Genomic DNA, 21,967 nt, shown 5'->3' with positions numbered 1-21,967 from the left:
GCTCACCAGAATTGGATATTTCCACCAACCATGCAACACTCTCCATTGCTCATGGACCTGAACTGTTTTGCCAAAACAGCCAACTACCAGCTAAACGAAACCAATTCCTCAGTTAGGATCCCCTGTGTCACTAGAAAATCCTGGGAGCAATTGAACTGCCCTCCTTCCAGAGACTGTGCCTTGGGTTTTCCCTAGAGAGGCAGGTTTATGGATATATTCAAGGCTGAGTGAGACAGATTTTTGATTGACAAGGGAGTCAAAGGTTATTGGTGGGGGATAGGCAGGAAAATTGAGTTCAAACCACAATCAGTTCAGCCATGATCTTACGTCATTGTGGAGACAATGTAGGTCGGCAAGCACAGGGGTAATGGATCATTGAGACAGGCAGCCACCCTTTGCCCCAACGTCCTTCAGTCATACTTCAGTCGTGAGTAGAGAGTGTATATTTTATTGTGAAGTCTTACTGACAGATGGTGAATGGCAGATAATAAGTTCAACAGAACACTGAAAGTCAGGGGTGACAAAAGGGTTAGGATTACATGCAAGAGGATTAACTAAAAAAAAATCATATTCTGCACTGAATCTTGTGGCACTTTCAGACAACCCGCTGAGATAAGATAAATTGGTTCACACTGAGCATGTTCTGGAGATGGAGTAACAAGAGTTCAATTATTGAAAAGCTCAAAGTGTTTACATCAAATCTGTAGAAATCTGATTTTGTTTTTATTCATTCATGGGATGTGGGCGTCACAGGCAATGCCAGCAATTTATGCCCAAATCTAGTTGCCCTTGAGAAGGTGGTGGCGAGCTGACTTCTTGAACCGCTGCAATCCCTGAGGTGTAGGTACACCCACAGTGCTGTTAGGGAAGGAGTTCCAGGATTTTGACCCAGTGACAGTGAAGGAACGGTGATTAATTTCCAAGTTAAGATGGCGTGTGGCATGGAGGGGAACTTACAGGTGGTGATGTTGCCAATGCATTCGCTGCCCTTGTCTTTCTGGGTGATACAAGTTGTGTGTTTGGAAGTTGCTATCAAAAAAGTCTTGGTGAGGTGCTGCAGTGCATCTTGTAGCTGGTGCACACTACCACCGGTGTGGGAGGGAGTGAATGTGTGTGAATGGGGGTGCCAATCAAGCGAGCTGCTTGGTCCGGGATGGTGTTGAGTTTCTTGAGAGTTGTTGGAGCTGTAACCATCCAGACAAGTGGATACTACTCCATCACACTCCTGACTTGTGCCTTGTAAATGGTGGCTAGGCTTTGGGTAGTCAGAAGGTGAGTTAAGAATCCCCAGCCTCTGACCTGCTCTTGTAGCTACAGTATTTATGGGTGGCCCACTTATGTTTCTGGTAAATGGTAAGTCCCCAGGATGTTGGTGGGGGATTCAGTGATGGTAATGCCATTGAGTCTAACTACATTGCTGTGTGTCTGGAGTTACATGTATGCCAGACCAGACAAGGATGGCAAATTTCCTTCACTAAGGGCATTAGTGAACCAGATGGGTTTTTAGGACAATTGTGGATAGTTTCATGGTCACCATTACTGAGAATAACTTTATAATTCCAGATTTTATTAATTAATTGAATTTAAATTCCACCAGCGGCCGTGGCAGGATTTGAACTCATGACCCCAGAGCATTCACCTGGGCCTCTGGATTAGAACATAGCAAAACTACAGCACAAACAGGCCCTTCAGCCCACAAGTTGCGGCGGTCTTGTCCCTACCTAGGCTTATAAATAGACTTACCTATAACCCTCAATTCTATTAAGTCCCATGTACTCATCCAGAAGTCTCTTAAAAGACCCTATAGAGTTTGCCTCCACTGACGGCAGCCGATTCCACTCACCCACCACCCTCTGAGTGAAAAACTTACCCCTGACATCTCCTCTGTACCTACTCCCCAGCACCTTAAACCTGTGTCCTCTCGTAGCAACCATTTCAGCCCTGGGAAAAAGCCTCCGAGAATCCACCCAATCTATACCTCTCAACATCTTGTAAACCTCTATCAGGTCACCTCTCATCCTTCGTCTCTCCAAGGAGAAAAGACCGAGCTCCCTCAACCTATCCTCATAAGGCATGCCACCCAATCCAGGCAACATCCTTGTAAATCTCCTCTGCACCCTTTCTATGGCTTCCACATCCTTTCTGTAATGAGGCGACCAGAACTGGGCACAGTACTCCAGGTGGGGTCTGACAAGGGTCTTATAAAGCTGCATCATTATCCCCCGACTCCTAAACTCAATCCCTCGATTGATGAAGGCCAGCACACCATACGCCTTCTTAACCACCTCCTCCACCTGCGAGGCCGATTTAAGAGTCCTATGGACCCGGACCCCAAGGTCCTTCTGATCCTCTACAGTGCTAAGAGTCTTACCCCTGATATTATACTCCTTCATTCCATTTGACCTGCCAAAATGGACCACTACACATTTATCCGGGTTGAAGTCCATCTGCCACTTCTCCGCCCAGTCTTGCATCTTATCTATGTCACTCTGCAGCTTCTGACATCCCTCCAAACCATCCACAACACCACCAACCTTCGTGTCGTCGGCAAACTTGCCAACCCATCCCTCCACTTCCTCACCCAGGTCATTTATGAAGATGACAAACAGCAAGGGTCCCAGAACAGATCCCTGGGGCACTCCACTGATGACCAACCTCCATTCAGAAAAAGACCCATCTACAACCACTCTCTGTCTTCTGCAGGCAAGCCAGTTCTGGATCCACAAGGCAACAGCCCCTTGGATCCCATGCCCTCTCACTTTCTCAAGAAGTCTTGCATGGGGGACCTTATCGAACGCCTTGCTGAAGTCCATGTAAACCACATCTACCGCTTTTCCTGGCGTTAAAATAGTCCACTTTGGTCTGAGCTCTCCCCTTCTCCATCACCCATCTATTCTCCCTCTTACCCTGTCTACAATCCTTCTCTATTTGCGGGCTACCCTCCTCGCTCTCAGTCACTTCATCTCGATTCCCTCCCCCCAACCTTTCTAGTTTAAAGTCTCCCCAGTAGCCTCAGCCAACCTTCCTGCCAGGATATTGGTCCCCCTGGGATTCAAGTGCCACCCGTCTTTTTTGTACAGGTCACACCTGCCCCTAAAGAGGTCCCAATGATCCAGGAACCTGAATCCCTGCCCCCCGCTCCAGTCCCTCAGCCACGCATTCATCCTCCACCTCACTCCATTCCTACTCTCACTTTCCTGTGGCACAGGCAGCAATCCCGAGATTACTACCTTTGCGTTCCTCCTTCTCAACTGTCTACCTAACTCCCTATATTCTCTTTTCATGACCCCTTCCCTCTTCCTACCTATGTCAGCGATACCAATATGTACCACGACCTCTGGCTCCTCTCCCTCCCACCTCAGGATTTCTGGGACGCGACCAGAGACATCCCGGATCCCGGCACCAGGGAGGCAGACCACCATCCGAGACTCCCGTCTGCCTCCGCAAAAACGCCTGTCCGACCCCCTTACTGTTGAGTCCCCGATTAATACTGTCTTCCTCCTCCTTTCCTTAGCCCTCTGAGTTACAGGGCTGGACTCTGCTCCAGAGACACGGCCACTGCTGCTTCCCCCAGGTGGGCTGTACCCCCCAGCATAATGATAGAATAATGCCACTAGATTACCAGTCTAGGTGGCATTATTAATATGCTATCATCCCCCCAGAGGCTGTAGATTGGTCAGGATAAGCTCAAGTAAATTTTTGATTAAAAGAAAATCACTGCGGATGCTGGAATCTGAAACCAAAAGAGAAAATGCTGGAAAATTTCGGCAGGTCTGGCAGCATCTGTAAGGAGAGAAAAGAGCTGACGTTTTGAGTCCAGATGACCCTTTGTCAAAGCTTTTTGACAAAGCTCCCTGATCTTATCCCTTTGTCATCTGGACGAAACGTCAGCTCTTTTCTCTCCTTACAGATGTTGCTAGACCTGCTGAGATTTTCCAGCATTTTCTCTTTTGGTTTCCCCATTCTTGGTTCTCTAACCACCTGCCACACATCCAGACTGGCAGATATGTCCTTCAGAATTATTTCAGCTATTGAGCCACTCTTGGGGCTGGACATTGAAGTTTCCCTATCCAGAGTACATTCTGCACCCTTGCCACCCTCAGTGTTTCTTCCAAGTGGTGTAAAACGTGAAGAAGTTGTGGGTTGGGATGAAGCAATGCGGAAAGGAAAATTAAAAGGAGAGTTACTACCTGCCAGCTATTGTCCACCTTTTGCATCGCACATGAAATGTGGCATAGATCAAACCACTCCAACACATATTCTCTAGACTGCAGGAGACCACACGGGCAGAGAAACCAAGGGGAAATGTCAATAGGGTAACAATGGCAGTCCTACCAAAGTTAAACTCAAAGTGGTTTCTTTACTATGAAAAATCAAATACTTTCAAAAAAGAAATCAACTTAGAATAAGGAAAGTCACTATTTATATGACTTTATTTCTATCAGTCTGTTTATCTTTTTCTACTTTTTAGTTGTTAGTAATTAGAATTTCTCTTTCACAGGTATAAACAATTGACATGGAGCTTTTTTTAACCATCGGTGAAACACAGATGAGATTATTAGATGTTTTCACTGCACATACTGAGGGCCTGATTTTACCATTTTGAGTCTAAGTGCTAAATCTAGGCATCAAATACATCCGCGCCTGGAATCCTCTTTCCAGCGCGCCCATACGCGTTTTGCCGGCTCCGGTCCGATTCACGCTGTGGGCGGGGCTTAGCGCTGGCGGACTGATCGGAGCTCTGAACTGCGCATGCGCAGTTCGAAAAAAATCTGACAGAGCGCACCCGGGTGCAAAGAAAAAAGCAGAAAGCGGAGAGAGCGGCTCTCTGACGGTCATCCTCTGCTCTGGTTGTGGGGGGGGTGGTCCGCTGCCAGTCTGCGGGCGATCCCTCCTCCCCACTGGAGGAACGAATCCCTCCTGCCGGAGTGGACGTGCGGCCATGCCATCCCACAAAACCTTCAGGATGAAGCGATTCCTCGCAAAGAAGAAGAAGCAGAACCGGCCGATTCCACAGTGGATCCGCATGAAAACCGGCTACAAGATCAGTACAAGTCCAAGAGGAGACACTGGAGAAGGACCAAGCTGGGCCTGTAAAGGGATACACCATCACTGGTACACTACCAGCCACAGATTACTCTTCCCTGCAGGGGCAAGAGAGCGGGAGAGATGGCTGTGGCTGGTAGTTACCAGTGATGGTGAATCCCTTTACAGGCCCAGCTTGGTCCTTCTCCAGTGTCTCCTCTTGGACTTGTACTGATCTTGTAGCCGGTTTTCATGCGGATCCACTGTGGAATCGGCCGGTTCTGCTTCATCTTCTTAGCGAGGAATCGCTTAATCCTGAAGGTTTTGTGGGATGGCATGGCCGCACGCCAACTCCGGCAAGAGGGATTCGTTCCTCCGGTGGGGAGGAGGGATCGCCCGCAGAGTGGCGGCGGACCGCCCTGCCCCCTCCCTCCCCACTGATTGGCCCACAGACTGGCAGCGGACTCCCCCCCCCCCCCCCCCCCCCCACCCTCCCCCGGCCAGAGGATGATCTGGGTCGTCCCCCCCCCCCCCCTCGTCCCACTGCCCCCCCCCCCCCCCCCCCCCAAACCAGAGGTTGACCTGGGTCAGAGAGCCGTTGCAGTCTCTGAGCCCGCTCTTCGGAAGCTGCAGCGACGACTTCAGACTTTTATTTACCACGTCGTTAAAAGCGCGGATCCAGGTCGGGCCAGAAGACGGTAAAGTGGGATTTCGTGGTAGAATTGGGTGTGCGGTTCATTAAGTCGATTTAAATGCATGCTAATGCATTTAAATCATCGGGCCGCCCGATTCGGACGCGGGCCGGACCTGTGCCCGGATTGGGTGTCGGTAAAGCCGCGATCTGCTCGGAATCGGGTGCAGATCGCGGTATAGACCCGACACCCAACTTTACCGCGATTTCACGCCCGAAAACAGGCGTGAGGTTTTGGTAAAATCGGGCCCTGAGACTTTGCAACTACTATTCAGTACACTGGGATCATTGTAACACCCCATGATGGGTGGAAGTTGTAGTTTTAATGGCAGAGGGTTGGAGTGGGTGGGGGTTGGGATTGACTAACCTGTTCTCCAGAGGCAGATCATTAATTACCACTGTTAATGAGGCTGTCTGAAAATGTTATAGTTGTTCAGATTTAATGGCTGCGGGGCCAGGTTTCCCTGTGCTGGAAATAGATCCACACAGCATGTTTTCAATAGGAACACTACCCCTGAACACTCACCCACCCCTGCCTCTATCCCCACCCCCTACCCCCACATCCCAGCTCAACTTTGTTCCTGACTCACAACCTACTTCAATGCACAATCTTCTCTTTGGACCAACTCTATGATCCCCTAGACCCACTCTCCAATCCCCACTGACCCCCTTATCAATCCCCTCTACTCAACTCTCCGATCCCCCAGACCCACTTTCCGATCCCCTGACCCACTTACCCATCATCCCTCCCCAACAGACTCCCTGATCTTCTTCCTGACCTGTGACCAAGCTCTATCTTCCCCTTCTCAGCTCTCCAATTGTGTCCTCCCAGTGCAAGTACTCAGTGTAAGTGTCCTCCCAGTGCAGCATGGTGGCACTATGGTTAGCACTGCTGCCTCACAGTGCCAGGGACCCGGGTACGATTCCCAGCTTGGGTCACTGTCTATGCGGAGTCTGCACGTTCTCCCTGCGTCTATGTGGGTTTCTTCCGGGTGCTCTGGTTTTCTCCCGCAGTCCGAAAGACATGCTGGTTAGGTGCATTGGCCATGTAAATTCTCCCTTAGTGTACCCGAACAGGCGCCAGAGTGTGGTGACTAGGGGATTTTCACAGTAACTTCATTGCAGTGTTATTGTAAGCCTACTTTTGACACTAATAAATAAACTTTAACAACTTTCCCCACATCACAGCCAGCCTTTTCAATTCAGCTGGACCTCCTCAGAACCCACATTTCTGAGTTTTCACAGTAACCACCCCTTCCCCTCCATTCCCAGTAAATGTCAGAGTCCCAGTGATCCAGCTCTGAGTGGAAGTATCAAATCCAGGCCTAGGCTTTTCACAGCAACTGAGGCCTTGCTCGAAAGACCAGGAGACATACCAGACACTGAAAGTAATTGTTATTGTGCAGGATCTATTATTTAAGCGTTCATTGCATTTAAATTTTGTTTCGGGGCATTAGAAACTTCAGTTACTGGGGAAAAAAAAGTTATCCAAGAATGGGGGATTTTGAGGTGCAAATCTTTCAGAGGCCGCCTTGTGTGATTTTTCAGGAGTACAGTAGCAGTATCGCAGTTACACGGTCATTGGTTTAAATAAATGATCGTTGTTTTAAATGAGAATTATAACGAAAGACATCATCACACAAAATGACGGGAGCAGTGACAAGAAATACAGTTTTGTTGACATGAAAGAAACAGAAATGTAATATTTTAAATTGTTATGTATGGAGATGATGATGCTGCTGAATTTTTTTTGCAGAGAAACATAAAAGAGCAACTGCTTTATGCGAATAGGATCGGGACCTGATATGAATATTACATGTGCAATTATTATTTTTTTTAAAGTTGGCAAAGATTAAATATTGATCCAACAGAACCCCAGGGACTAAGATGAAGTGAATCACTTTAACTCTTCAGCATGAATTAGTGCCATGGCAACCAACCGAATGTACTAGTGATGTATTGTTTGTCCATGCAAAGTGATTTGTATCATATTGTGCAGCCTGATAAATGTGGTTGTCTTTCAGGGGAAACCTCGGGTCACTGAGGCTGCAGCTACGACTACGCGATGAGAGTGTTCTTCCCTCCGGTTACTACCAGCCCCTCACCGAGTTACTCCTCCAGTCAGTCAAAACGAGCAACAATGTGAGTAACCTCATTGGCGTTTACCATTCCTCAGACGATGATACTTTCAGGGTGCGCCCATCCCCCACCCCAGTTGCTTGTTGATGCTGCCTGGTGGCCAGTTACTAAGGAAGTGTGGGGCCAGCGGCCCAGTATGTACTGGTCCAGTATCTCCCCTTCCTGCCAATATCCCAGTTAGGGTCACCAAGCCACTGTGAAGGAATGTACAGACACGGGCACCGGTGTCCCACATTTCCTGAGCTGACTCGCTACTACAGGAACGCCGTCCTGCTCCACCGCTCAGATCCACAGACTCGTTTCAATTTGCCGTGACGCCATTCATTTTTTGGCTTCAAGAATGAAGAGGCCGTGGGTTTCTTACTGGTCTCACACACACGAGCAGTGTGAAAATTAACCTAACTCCACAAATGCTCTGCAACAGCTTCAGATTGTGGACATGCGGCCCCCAAAATACACGTCACACCATCTCCGAATAGTTCAGATGTCAGTGACTTCCCTGGTGAGATATCGGGATTGTTTCACACCAGCTGAATGACTAGACAAGGAAAATCAATATGCAGGAAGTGTGTGTCTTGTTCATTGTGCCAGCAGGAGTCAGGAATTTTTAGATCAAAGAGGCTAGAATTTCTGAGGGTGGAGAATGGGGTCTCCCAGTTGTTGGCTATAGCTCCCGCGTTTCCACCATTTCTCCAGGTTTGCAGAGATCCAGCGGATTCGGTGGGAGATTGAAGGAATCCTGCGAATGTTCAGTGCCTGGTGCTCCCTATTGTCACTCTGCATATTTCCAGATTGAAGTTTCTGATTATGATACCAACCATGCACCAGCTCCAAGAAGCTGACAGGCGCAGAATGAATGGAGGCCAATTGGCCCATCAAACCTTCTCCTTTCACCAACCTTTAAATGATTTGCCCCTCTTCTCTCGGCAAGTTCAGCAAAATCTCTCTCTGATCTCAAAGCACCAGCCCCTGCCATTAATTTAACAGTAGTCGCCTCAGACTCTGAGGGGGAACTTTCCCGTCCCAGCCGCCACGGGGATCATAAATCATAGAATCCTACAGTGGAGAAGGAGGCCATTTGGCCCATCAAGTCTGCACTGACCACAATCCCACCGAGGTCCTATCCCCGTAATCCCATGCATTTATTCCGCTAGCCCCCCGACACTATGGGGAAATTTATCATGGCCAATCAACATAACCCGTACATCTTTGGGAGGAAACCTGAGCATCCGAAGGAAACCCACGCAGACACGGGGAGAACATGCAAACTCCACACAGACAGTGACCCAAACTGGGAATCGGACCCAGGTCTCTGACTTGGTGAGGCAGCAGTGCTAACCACTGTGCCACCGTGCCAGGCGAGGAGCTGACCATGCAAAAGTCCGTTGACCTTGAGTGGGATTTTCCGGTTTTGGGGCAAGCGCTACCAGAAAATCCCACCCTGGGTTTTAGTACATTTCCTCTGAATTGAATGAAGCTCAGTCTAAAATTAGGATCATTCAGTGTTGAGCCTATCGATGACTTTAATTTTCAGACTGGGCTTAAGCAGATTGTTAGATCGAGTGATCCCGAGTAAGAAAATAGCCAGTGATTCATTAAATGAAACTGAACCTTATGATTTACCCCGAAACCCCGCGGGATGTGGTAATTGCAGTGGTTCTCAAACTGGGATCCCCCAAATCCCTGGGGATCCATTGAGACATTCCAGATGGTTCACAAAATAGTCAATAATGTTGCTGAACTTGTTTCACAACAATGACAGAGGTACATCTGACATTTACAGTAACATGCCACAAGACAATTATTTTCAAATAGGACTAATTGTATAACGATTTATAAGCTTCAGTGCGGAAGAGGCCTCTTTTCCATCTTAAGGATTGCACAGTTTGCAATTATTTCTGGCGAGCGGGGTGTGTTTGGGGGGATGTGAGGGGGAGTGTGTTTGGGGGGGATGTGAGGAGGTATGTGTTTGGGGGAGTATGAGGGGATGTGGGTTTGGGGGGGATGTGAGGGGGTGTGTGTTTGGGGGGATGTGAGGGGGAGTGTGTTTGGGGAGGATGTGAGGGGGAGTGTGTTTGGGGGGGATGTGAGGAGGTGTGTGTTTGGGGGGATGTGAGGGGGTGCGTGTTTGGGGGAATGTGAGGGGGTGTGTGTATAAGGGGGTGTGTGTTTGGGGGGATGTGAGGGGTGTGTGTTTGGGGGGTATGTAAGGGGGTGTGTGTTTGGGGGAATGTGAGGGGGTGTGTATATTAGGGGGTGTGTGTTTGGGGCGGATATGAGGAGGTGTGTGTTTGGGTGGGATGTGAGGAGGTGTGTGTTTGGGGGGGTTGTGAGGAGGTCTTTGTTTTGGGGGGGATGTGAGGAGGTGTGCGTCTGGGAGGATGTGAGGGGGAGTGTGTTTGAGGGGGATGTGAGCGTGTGTGTGTTTGGGGGGGATGTGAGGGGGAGTGTGTTTTTGGGGGGGATGTGAGGGGGAGTGTGTTTGGTGGAGATGTGGGGGGGAGTATGTTTGGGGGGATGTGAGGGGGAGTGTGTTTGGGGGGGATGTGAGGAGGTGTGTGTTTGGGGGGAATGTGTTTGGGGGAATGTGAGGGGGTGTGTGTTTTGGGGGGAAGTGAGGGGGGAGTGTGTTTGGGGGGATGTGAGGGGGAGTGTGTTTGGGGGGGATGTGAGGGGGAGTGTGTTTGGGGGGGATGTGAGGGGGAGTGTGTTTGGGGGGATGTGAGGGGGAGTGTGTTTGGGGGGAATGTGAGGGGGAGTGTGTTTGGGGGTGATGTGAGGAGGTGTGTGTTTGAGGGGGGATGTGAAGGGGTGTGTGTTTGGTGGGATGTGAGAGGGTGTGTGTTTTGGGGGATGTGAGCGTGTGTGTGTTTGGGGGGGATGTGAGCGTGTGTGTGTTTGGGGGGGATGTGAGGGGGAGTGTGTTTGGGGGGATGTGAGGGGGAGTGTGTTTGGGGGGGATGTGAGGAGGTGTGTGTTTGGGGGGAATGTGTTTGGGGGGATGTGAGGGGGAGTGTGTTTGGGGGGAATGTGAGGGGGAGTGTGTTTGGGGGGAATGTGAGGGGGAGTGTGTTTGGGGGAATGTGAGGGGGAGTGTGTTTGGGGGGCGTATGGGATGTGCGTTTGGGGGGGATGTGAGGAGGTGTGTGTTTGGGGGATTCTGTTTGGGGGGGATGTGAGGAGGTGTGTGTTTGGGGGGATGTGAGGGGGAGTGTGTTTGGGGGGAATGTGAGGGGGTTTGGGGTTGGTAGCGTCATGGTCAAGACGAGAGTAAGCAAATGAATGGTAACTGGTGACAGGCTTAGTGTTCACTAGTAGGCCACAGGAGAGTGTGGCCACTCTCAGTGTAGCAGTGCAGAGTGGTGACTCCCCACGGAGGGGAGTCAACATGGGAACATGCTAAAAGCGTTGGCGAGATCGCCACACAATGGCTGCCACAAAGCTGATATTGTGTCACTTTCACCTGCTGTTCTGTATCTCTGAGGTGAGATGAGAGATTCCAGAATTCTAGACATTTTGGTGAGAAAAAAAAAGCGTAGGATCATAAGACATAGGAGCACAATTAGGCCACTCGGCCCATCGAGTCTGCTCCACCATTCAATCATGATTGATTTTGTTCTCATCCCGATTCTCCTGCCTTTTCCTCATAACCCCTGATTCCCTTATTAATCAATTAATCTATCACTGTCTTAAAGACACTCAATGACCTGGCCTCCACAGCCTTCTGTGGCAAAGAGTTCCACAGATTCATCACTCTGGCTAAAGAAATTTCTCCTCATCTCTGTTTTAAAGGATCGTCCCCTTTAGCCTGAGTTTGTGCCCTCTGGTTCTAGTTTTTCCTACAAGTGGAAACATCCTCTCCATGTCCACTCTATCCAGGCCTCGCAATATCTTGTAAGTTTCAATAAGATCCCCCCTCATCCTTCTAAACTCCAACAGACCCAGAGTCCTCAACCGTTCCTCATACGACAAGCTCTTTATTCCAGGGATCATTCTTGTGAATCTCCTCTGGACCCTTTTCAAGGCCAGCACATCCTTCCTTAGATATGGGGCCCAAAACTGCTCACAACACTCCCAAATGGGGTCTGACAAGAGCCTTATACAGCCTCAGAAGTACATCCCTGCTGTTTTAGACCATGTTTTAGATCATATTGGCCCTGTTTAAAGTTTATTTATTAGCGTCACAAGTAAGCTTCCATTAACACTGTGAAGAAGTTACTGTGAAAATCCCCTGGTCGCCACACTCCCTGTTACTGATTACTGGAGTTAGCGTTTTGATTTAGGTGCAGGGTGTGACCCCTAATCCATTTAAAAAGAGCTCCTTCAACATTAAGTTACTTGGTCTCACCATTTATCCTGGAGATTGAATCAGTTACTGAGTCCCATCTAATAATTATTTTAAATCCGAGAGTAGATGTTCCACAGATTACTAATTGTGCCAATGTATTTTATCTGGCAGTATTACCATGTGTCAGGTTCAGAAGAAGTTTCTGAGTGAGGGTCACAGGGTGACAATGGATGGAGAAGGGAAGATGATAGGTAGCAAAGCCTCAGCAATAGCAGCCAGTTTCCAGGGTTTTACATGAGTTGGGACCATTTGAAAAGCATCAGCAATACAACCAATGATCTGTTGATAGGCACTATTGAGTATAGTCCTGGGTGAAGGACGTACTTCAACATTATTCAGGAAACATCTCCCTCCATCTGACTGACCCCTACCTTACTCCCATTATCTTAAAACAAAAAAGAACAAGTGTTTCCAAAATATTTGATCTTCTCTGCAGGAGGTCCCCAAGCATTTTAGAGGCAATGAATCACTGTTGAATAGATACATGTGGCAGCTGCTTGATACACAGTAAATGAGACCCCTCACCAGTTAACAGGGCCTTTTTCTGTCCATGTTGATTGAGTAGGAATGATGAGCGTACATTGGCACCACTTCCCACTTTTCAAATAGCATCACGGGATCCATTTGTCCAATGATTCAGAAGTGAGTGCCACGCCAATCCAGTGCCATGCCAATCCAGTGCCATGAAAATCCAGTGCCATGAAAATCCAGTGCCATGCCAATCCTGTACCACGCCAATCCCCTACCCCACCGATCCTATACCACATCAATCCAATACCAAGCCAATCCTCTTATGGTTTTAGAGAGTGTTTAGATACAGTTGAATATGTAGACTTATATTCCATCTTCCTGTGGCATTGTGCTGGGATTCTAATATTGCATACAAGTGGAAACAATGGTCAGGATTTTCCACCCCTGTTTTCAGCAGGTGGGATTGGCAGTGAGGGCGGAAAAGCCAGCAGCAGACCCAAAACGACTTTTGCACTGGGCTTCCCTGCTCTATTATTCCCCCACATTGGGATTTCCACGCCCCCCCCCCCCCCCCCCGCCCACCTGGTGTGATGTCACCTCGGCGGGGTTTAGAACAGCTTTTCTAAACCAGGAAGCTGGTGAAGGGTCCTCACGGGGGTGCATAGGTAAGTACACCCCCGCCACCTCCAGGGAGAGGGTCATGCCCTACCAGTAACCTGGACAACTTGGGACTGTGCCAGGAGGCAGTGCCTGGGGACCTTTCACTGGGGGGGGGGTTTGGGGTTGATGGGGACGTGTTCATGGGTGGGTGTTGGAGGGGATGTGTTCATGGGTCCCCTGTCCATTGGAGTGGGGGGGGGGGGGGGGGGGGTGGATCCATTTTTAGTTTTTACGTCTCTTGAAAGCTGAGGTTGTTGGTGGGACATGCTCTGTGACCTGCCTCTGGAATTTATTCTCCAAGTGTTTAAGAAATTCAATGGGAAAGACTGGCAGCCCAGTCGATGGACTGCACACTGCTTTTCCTGCCTGAAAGAGCACTTTGAGACAAAACCTGGAACATTCCGCCCACCATGTAGTGTTAAGTGATTACAGTGAGCAGCCAGGCCACATCCAGGGTCTCCACCAATCATGTCATGTTGACTATTGTCCAACAACTCTTGTTGTTAGGATTTAAGAACTTTTTTGCATCCCCTACAAAGAATGGTCTTTCCCAAGTACTGCCTGGGATATGATGCAAAACTGCAAATATATTTTAATGTAGGTCCAAACACCCAGCTGCAGCTTAACATTCAATAAAGGCATTTTTATTTTGATGATGCAGTGGTGTGACACACAATATTAGCCCAAAATGTGCATCATATTTTGAGAATTCCTGATGGGCTGTAACCGAAGGCCATCATTCAGAAAGCTTTTCAAGTTGAATGGGCTTCCATCTGTAAGAGCCCCTCAATGACATTACTGCCCGATGGATGGGTGGCAAGGCAGCACAGTAGTTAGCACAGCTGCCTCATAGCACCAGGGACCCCGGTTCAATTCCAGTCTTGGGTGACAATGTGGAGTCTGTACGTTCTCCCCGTGTCTGCATGGGTTTCCTCCGGATGCTCCGGTTTCCTCCCACAGTCCAAAAGATGTGGAGGTTAAGTGGATTGGCCATAGGAAATGCATGGGGTTATGGTGATAGGACAGGGGGGTGGTGGGTGGACCTCGGGAAGATGCTCTTTTGAAGAGTCATGTAGATTCAGTGGGCCAAAGGGCCTCCTTCTGCACTGTGGGGATTCTATGGAATATTCTCCAGTCAACTATTGTTGGAGTAAGTGAGCTGCTGTCTCTTTTCCCACTAGACAATTGGAGGAAGCTGCCTGCCTGCTAAATGGTAATATATTCTCTGAAAAAGGGAAGCTTCTATAAAGCTTGCTGGCTCCTGGCGTCTCGTTCATTGATGAGCAGAATTTGTGTCTCCATGGGGTGCTTCAGTGTGAAGTTGATGCTTCAGTCCAGAGCCTTTCCGCAGGATTCAGGAAGCAGCAGGAGTGAGCAATGAAGCTGTAATTTATTCAAGGGATACAGATGACACCCCAAGCTGTGAGAACAGAGCCAGGGAGCTCTAAGGATACTGTCCACGTGTCGAGATTGAATTACGTACATTGGCTCACTCGGGTGGACATAACTTTGTGAAAGTAAAATGAAAACCGTTGTTGAGTTAAGTTCAAAATGGTGCTGAGAGGATCTTGATGAGAGATTGAAGTAGTATTGCTGTGATTAGTGCAGAATGACACTGTCAGGTGATTAACAATGGACACACGAAGGAAACGAGAAGGGAGTCAGTACAGGGATTACAATGAATCCCTGTGGGCAGAAAGGGAAAAGATGATGGAAACATTGGGATGCCGCATCTCTTAGACCAGGTGGACAAAGAACAGGAGGAAAAGAACAAAATGTACAAAGGGAGAATTGAGGAAAAAATGAAGAGAATATACCATAAAAATAATCGTGGATGCTTTGTGTATATGCAGTTATAATTTGCATTATGCCTTAGACATGGGGAATTGCCCCTCAGTGTCCCAAGATGTGCAGGTTAAGTGGATTGGCCATAGGAAATGCATGGGGTTATGGTGATAGGGCAGGGGGGTGATGGGTGGACCTCGGTAAGATGTTCTTTCGAAGAGTCAAGTAGATTCAATGGGCCAAAGGGCCTCCTTCTGCACTGTGGGGATTCTGTGGAGTATTCTCCAGTCAACTATTGTTGGAGTAAGTGAGCTGCTGGGGAACAACGTTTGAACGGTTAACAGCCCTCTGAGACTCAATGGCTTAAAGACGGAGGGAGGCTTTGAGGAGATGATGGCACAGTGGTAATGTTACTGGACCAGTAATTTAGAGATCCCAGACCCATGTTCAAATCCCACCATGGTAGCTGGTGGAATTTAAATTCAATGAATAATATCCCGGAATTAAAAGCTAGTCTCAGAAATGGTAACCACAAAATAATTGTTGTAAAAACCCATCTGGTTAAGGGAAGGAAATCTGCCATCCCTACCCGGTCTGGCCTACATGTGACTCCAGAGCCACAGCAATGTGGTTAACATTTAACTGCCCCACTGAAATGGTAGGGGATGGGGGGATGCAAGTCACTCAAGTGGCATCAAACTGCTACAAAGTCTAAAAGGAATGGAACTGGATGAACCGCTCAGCATTGACCTAGACACCGGAAACGACAATGGCAAACACAGCCCTGTCGACCCTGCAAAGTCCTCCTTACTAACATCTGGGGGCTAGTGCCAAAATTGGGAAAATTGAACCATCTACAAGATGCATTGCAGCTTGCCAAGGCGCCTACAACAGCATCTTCCAAACCCGTGCCCTCTACCACCTTGGAGGATAAGGGTGGCAGGTACATGAAAACACCATCACTGTAATTTGTCCTCCAAACCACACACCATCCTGACTTGGAAATATATCGCTGTTCCTCCACTGTCGCTCGGTCAAAATCCTGGAACCCCCACCCTAACACCACATGGACTACAGCAGTTTTTGGTAGCGTGGCCCCTTTAAGAGGGCCATTCCTGAGAGCCATGTGATCGGGCCAGTTCCTATGGCAAGTCAACGTGGGAAGCCAAGACAATCGGTGCAAAGGTGTGTATCCTGGTTTGGGGAGGAACCTCAGCTGGAGCCAGGGAGGAGAGAGTAGCATGTGCTGCAGTTCTGTCAGACTCTTGTTTGTACATATATAAATATTGTTGGTAATAAACCCTTTATAATGTGAAGCCACGAGTCGCCTTTGAAGTTATTACATGGTTCAAGAGGGCAGCTCACTAGCACCTTCACAAGGGCAATTAGGGATGGACAACAAATGCAACAATCACATCCCAGGAAGGAATGAAAGAATCCCTAGAATCCCTACAGAGCCATTCAGCCCATCGAGTCCGCACCAACTACAATCCGACCCAAGCCCAATTCCCGTAACCCCTCATATTTACCCTGCTAATCTCCCTGACACTAGGGTCAATTTAGCATGGCCAATCAACCTAACCTGCACATCTTTGGACTGTGGGAGGAAACCACAGCACCCGGAGGAAACCCACGCAGACACGGGGAGAATGTGCAAACTCCACACAGACAGTGGCCTGAGGCCAGAATTGAACCTGGATCCCTGGCGCTGTGAGGCAGCAGTGCTACCCACTGTACCACCACCCATGCCATCCTGTACCTCAAAGAGCCAAATTGAACACATCTCGCCCATCAATCCAATTCCATAATCCACAGCATTCACCCCTAACTAGTCACCCATTCCCTATTATATCTCAACATATTGACCTTCCCCACTGCCCCCGCCCACAATTCTAACTACGAGCAAGTATTTAAAAATGATTTGTTGCGCTCATTAACCAAGCTGTTGGATCTCTGCACTTCCTCTACAAGGTGTGCTTGGTAACGATGATATTCTGTTCCCCTCTAGGGTGGAAAGTGGAACCTGCTGGCACTGATCGATGAGGTCACCACTGCTGAAAACCGGCAAGAGGTCGCAACCAACCTGGTTAAGCTATTCCTGGGCCAAGGGCTGGCAAAAGAGTTCTTAGGTGTTGTCATTAAATTGGAACTGGACAGAACAAGTAAGAAATTGAGTCAGTGTACATATACAAAGCAATTAGCTTAAAGAGTTCCAGCTCTCTGGCCAGAGGGTAGAGCGAAATGGGTTCAGGTCCTACAATAAAATGCTCACTATGCATGACTGCTTACATATACAGCCAATACAATATCATCTACAAGTTTTGTCAGACCTGGCAAGATGGCTTACAAGAAATCATTGTCCCTTTCAATATTCTGGTACCCTGGGTCTATACTCGATGGAGTTGGGGAAATCTCATTGAAACTTACAAAATACTGAAAAGCCTGGATTGGGTGGACATGGGGAAGATGTTTCCATTAGTAGACGAGACTAGGATCCCAGGGCATAGCCTCAAAGTAAAGAGACAACCCTTTAGAACCCTTGACTATGTAAAATTAAAGCACATGGGATTGCAGATAATGTCCTAAGATGGATAGAAAGCCAGTTAGCAGATAGGAAGCAAAGAGTTGGCATAAATGGGTCTTTTTCTGATTGGCAGTCGGTGACAGGGATCTGTGCTAGGACCCCAACAGTTCACATTATATATTAATTATCTGGAAGAGGGAACTGAATGTATATTAATTCCAAATTTGCAGATGATACAAAGTTGGGCAGATGAGCTGTAAGGAGGATGCAGAGATCTTTCAGCATGATTTGGACAGGTTGAGTGTGTAGGCATATGCATGGCAGATGCAGTATAATGTGGATAAATGTGAGGTTATCCACTTTAGTAGCAATAATAAGAAGATAGATTATTACTTGAATGGGCGTAAATTGAGAGAGGTGAATATTCAGCGAGACCTTGGAGTGCTCATGCATCAGTCACTTAAAGTAAGTGCACAGGTACAGTCAGGCAGTAAAGAAGGCAAATGGTATGTTGGCCTTCATAGCAAGAGGATTTGAGTACAGGGATAGGAATTTTTTGCTGCAATTGTATAAGGTGTTGGTGAGGTCACATCTGGAGTATTGTGTACAGTTCTGGTGTCCTTATCTGAGGAAGGATGTCCTTCTATAGCAGGAGTGCAGAGAAGGTTTACCAGGCTGAGTCCTGGGATGGCAGATCTGTCCTATGAGGAGAGACCACGTCGGTTAGGATTATATTCTACAGTATATATGGAGTTTAGAAGAGTGAGAGGGGATCTCATAGAAACTTATAAAATTCTAACAGGATTAGACAGGGTAAATTCAGAAAGAATGTTCCCAATGGTGGGGAGTCCAGAACGAGGGATCACAGTTTGAGGATAAGGGATAAACCTTTTGGAACTGAGGTAAGGAGAAATTTCTTCACCCAGAGGGTGGTGAATGTGTAGAATTCATTACCACAGAATGTAGTTGAGGCCAAAACGATAGCTCTTGGGGCTAAAGGGATCAAGGGATATAGGGGGAAGGTGGGATCAGAATATTGAATTTGATGATCAGCCATGATCAGAATGAATGGTGGAGCAGGCTCGAAGGGCCGAATGGCCTCCTCCTGCTTCTAGTTTCTATGTTTACCAAGATGAGGAGGAATTTCTTCAGCCAAAGGGTGGTGAATCTATGAAATTCATTGTCACAGAAGGCTGTGGAAGGCAAGTCATTGAGTGTATTTAAGATAGAGATAGATAGGTTCTTGATTGGTAAGGGGATCAAAGGTTACAGGGAAAAGGTGGGAGAATGGGGTTGAATGGTGGAGCAGACTTGATGGGTAGAATGGCCTAGTTCTGCTCCTATATGTTATGTCTTATTAGAATGCTGTTCTTACTGAATATCCTAATATTTTGGATACATCATATATTAATGTCTCATCCAATTAAATTCCCTATGAGAAATTGAACCAACCCCAGAGTACAGGAGTAACAGCGTTCCTTACACAATCCTTACTCCAAAGGTTTCAGTATCAAAACAGCTCAATATTTCAATCTGCTTCCTGTCCTCACTACCACCAGTGTTAGCAGTTGTAGAGTGACTGATTTCCTGAGAGCGTGAGAATTTACATAGCTCCTTATCACACCTCACAACATCCTGACGTGTTTGAAGTGTAGTCATTGTTGTCGTGTGGGCGAATGCAACTTTCCAGGTCTAACCATAGGAAATATGCTGTATCCAAAAAGCAGCTGAGAGTGACAAAATTCAGATGCGGATTTCATTGTAGGCCGAGAAAGGACAGAAGTTACCATTCATTCTGAAACGATCCTTTTCTGTCTTTTGTGTGTTTTTCAGGTGAACCGAATACTTTGTTCCGTAATAATTCTTTAGCTTCCAAATCCATGGAATGTTTTCTAAAGGTAAGACACAGACTGGGATGAAATATCTTCAATGGTAGGGCAGTGGCCTCATTGTTAATGTTTATGGGGGATTCCATAGTGTTAGATTAGACAGTTCACAACATAGGTTTCAACATCTATGAATAGATAACTGCATACATCAGCTACAGGCGGGAACAGGTACAACTGGGGTAGAGTAAAGGGCTAATGAGTATGTTAATGAGACAATGATGTTAACGATGACATAAGTCTGACACTGCGTCAGATGACCAAGACATGGAATAGTCCGTATCCTCATGAGCCCCTCCTCTGCAGTTTTATTCTACAATCTAGGATAAGGGGAATCGAGGGTAATGAGGAACTAAGGATCATTATTACTGATATGCTGTTCTTGTTGTTCAGCCATTTGCTTGTGTGTTAAATGCTGCAGGTGGCTGGGATGCAATACTTGCACAACATCCTCGGACCTACCATAAACCGAGTGTTTGAGGAGAAGAAGTACGTGGAGCTGGACCCAAATAAAGTGGAGTTCAGGGAAGCAGGGTAATGGCTGACCACTTGTTTTCACACCCAGTTAGCCGACTCAGAGACCGCCACAAAACATTTACAAAGACTGGATTTGACTGAGGGGGGGGGGGGGGGGGGGGGGACACAATGGCACTTTGTAAGAATGGGGATCCGGATGCGGTGCTTGGTCCTGGATTCTTTGCGAACCGGCAGATGTGTTTCAAACAGCTGTACTGTGCTCTGGAAAGCTCATTCTTGCACAGAGTTGCTGTATTTGCCATTTTGCCCCGGGTACCACCTCAGGGAGCTTCTCTTTCCAAAATAACCTCAAGTTTCTTTTTAAGTAAGGTAACAAAAGCACAATAATCTGTGAAAGGTAAGAAATCCTGTTGAATGTTTCTACAGCTGATACCTCCATCCACTCTCCCCTCTTGAATATTCTATCTATCAAATCTTTAGGGCAACACGGTGGCACAGTGGTTAGCATTGCTGCCTCACAGCGCCACGGACTCAAGTTCGATTCCCGGCTTGGGTCACTGGCCGGCATTTTATATCCTCGCTCGGGCGAGGCTCGTAAAATCCCGCCCAAAGGAGAACTCCGTTCTGCAAGCCTCACCCGCCCCGATTTCCTGACTGGAAGGGAAGCCGCGCCCACAGGGAGGTCAGGAAGCCCCACCCACAGGGAGGTCAGGAAGCTCCGCCCACAGATATCCAGCTCTGATCACGGGGGTTACTGTTGCTGCACCCCAATGTTGTACAATTATCCAGCTGAATATTGACCAGCTCGCTCCAACATGCAAGCTGCTGAGGCTGTTCACAGGGATGAATAGCACGTCCCTTACCTAACAGAATACCTAAGAGCAAAGCCTGAAATTGGAGACCATTCATTACTGCAAAATATGTAATAAAAAGCATAAAATGTTGGATAAACTCAGCAGCATCTGTGGAGAGAGAAACAGAGTTAACGTTTCGAGTCCCTTTGACTCTTCTTCAGAGTTAAGGATGGAGAGAGGCAATGATTTTATGCACTTTGAGAGGAGCAAAATAAGTCAGTGACTGGCCACCTCTACATTGGGGAGAGTAAACACAGACTGGGTGACTGCTTTGCAGAACACCTTTGCTAAGTCTACAAGCATGACCCCAAGCTTCCTGCTGCATGCCATTTCACCTCACCATCTTGCTTGCTCTCATGCTCAAATGTCCATCCTTGGCCTGTTGCAATGTTCCAGTGAAGCCCAGTGAAACTGGAGGAACAAAACCTCATCTTACGATTAAGCACCTTCTGAACTCAACATTGAGTTCAACAACATTAGACTGTAAACTTTCTCCTCTATCTTGATCCATGTTTTTTAAATAGAATTTTCTTTTATCCCAATTAACACCTGTACCCAAACCACACCCCCTTCCCTCCACCCATCCCCCCCACCCATCCCCCTAGGCCTCCTGTCACTTGTTCTTCAGTTTTGCTTTCACTGAGCACTGACCTTTATTCTCCTATTAACACATTCTGCTATCTTAACTTCATGCCACAATCAGCACCTTCTGTAGGCCTTAACATTGCCATTAACACTTCCTTAGTCTTGTGTCCTAAACATAAAAGGGTGTCACGGTGGTTAGCGCTGCTGCCTCACAGCCCCTGGGATCTGGGTTTAATTCCGGCCTCGGGTGACTGTCAGTGTGGAGTTTTCACATTCTCCCCATGTCTGCGTGGGTTTCCTCCGGGTGCTCTGGTTTCCTCCCACACTCCAAAGATGTGTGGGTTAGGTGGATTGACCATGCTAAATTGTCCCTTAGTGACAGGGAGATTAGCAGGTTAAAAGGATAGGGCCTGGGTGGGATTGTTATCGGTGCAGGCTCGATGGGCCTAATGGCCTCCTTCTGCACTGTAGGGATTCTATGATGATTTGATGAAATTTGTGCAACCTCTCCTAGCTCACACT

General features: G+C 47.8%; 1 protein-coding gene across 1 annotated transcript in view; it reads left to right on the top strand.

Annotated features, from left to right (window-relative positions):
• Nucleotides 1-21,967, top strand: part of rasa4 (RAS p21 protein activator 4) — a 223,312-nt gene that overhangs the window by 166,268 nt on the left and 35,077 nt on the right. The window contains exons 9-12 of the mRNA XM_078225114.1: nt 7,741-7,858; nt 17,128-17,281; nt 19,477-19,541; nt 19,951-20,063. Of these exons, the coding sequence (XP_078081240.1) occupies nt 7,741-7,858; nt 17,128-17,281; nt 19,477-19,541; nt 19,951-20,063 (450 nt within the window). The remainder of the gene's footprint in view (nt 1-7,740; nt 7,859-17,127; nt 17,282-19,476; nt 19,542-19,950; nt 20,064-21,967) is intronic.

Source organism: Mustelus asterias, chromosome 12 (genome assembly GCF_964213995.1).
Source record: "Mustelus asterias chromosome 12, sMusAst1.hap1.1, whole genome shotgun sequence".
NCBI classification, from domain to species: domain Eukaryota; kingdom Metazoa; phylum Chordata; class Chondrichthyes; order Carcharhiniformes; family Triakidae; genus Mustelus; species Mustelus asterias.
Note: the sequence above shows the minus strand (reverse complement) of the source record. Positions and strands in the feature narration are given on the sequence as shown.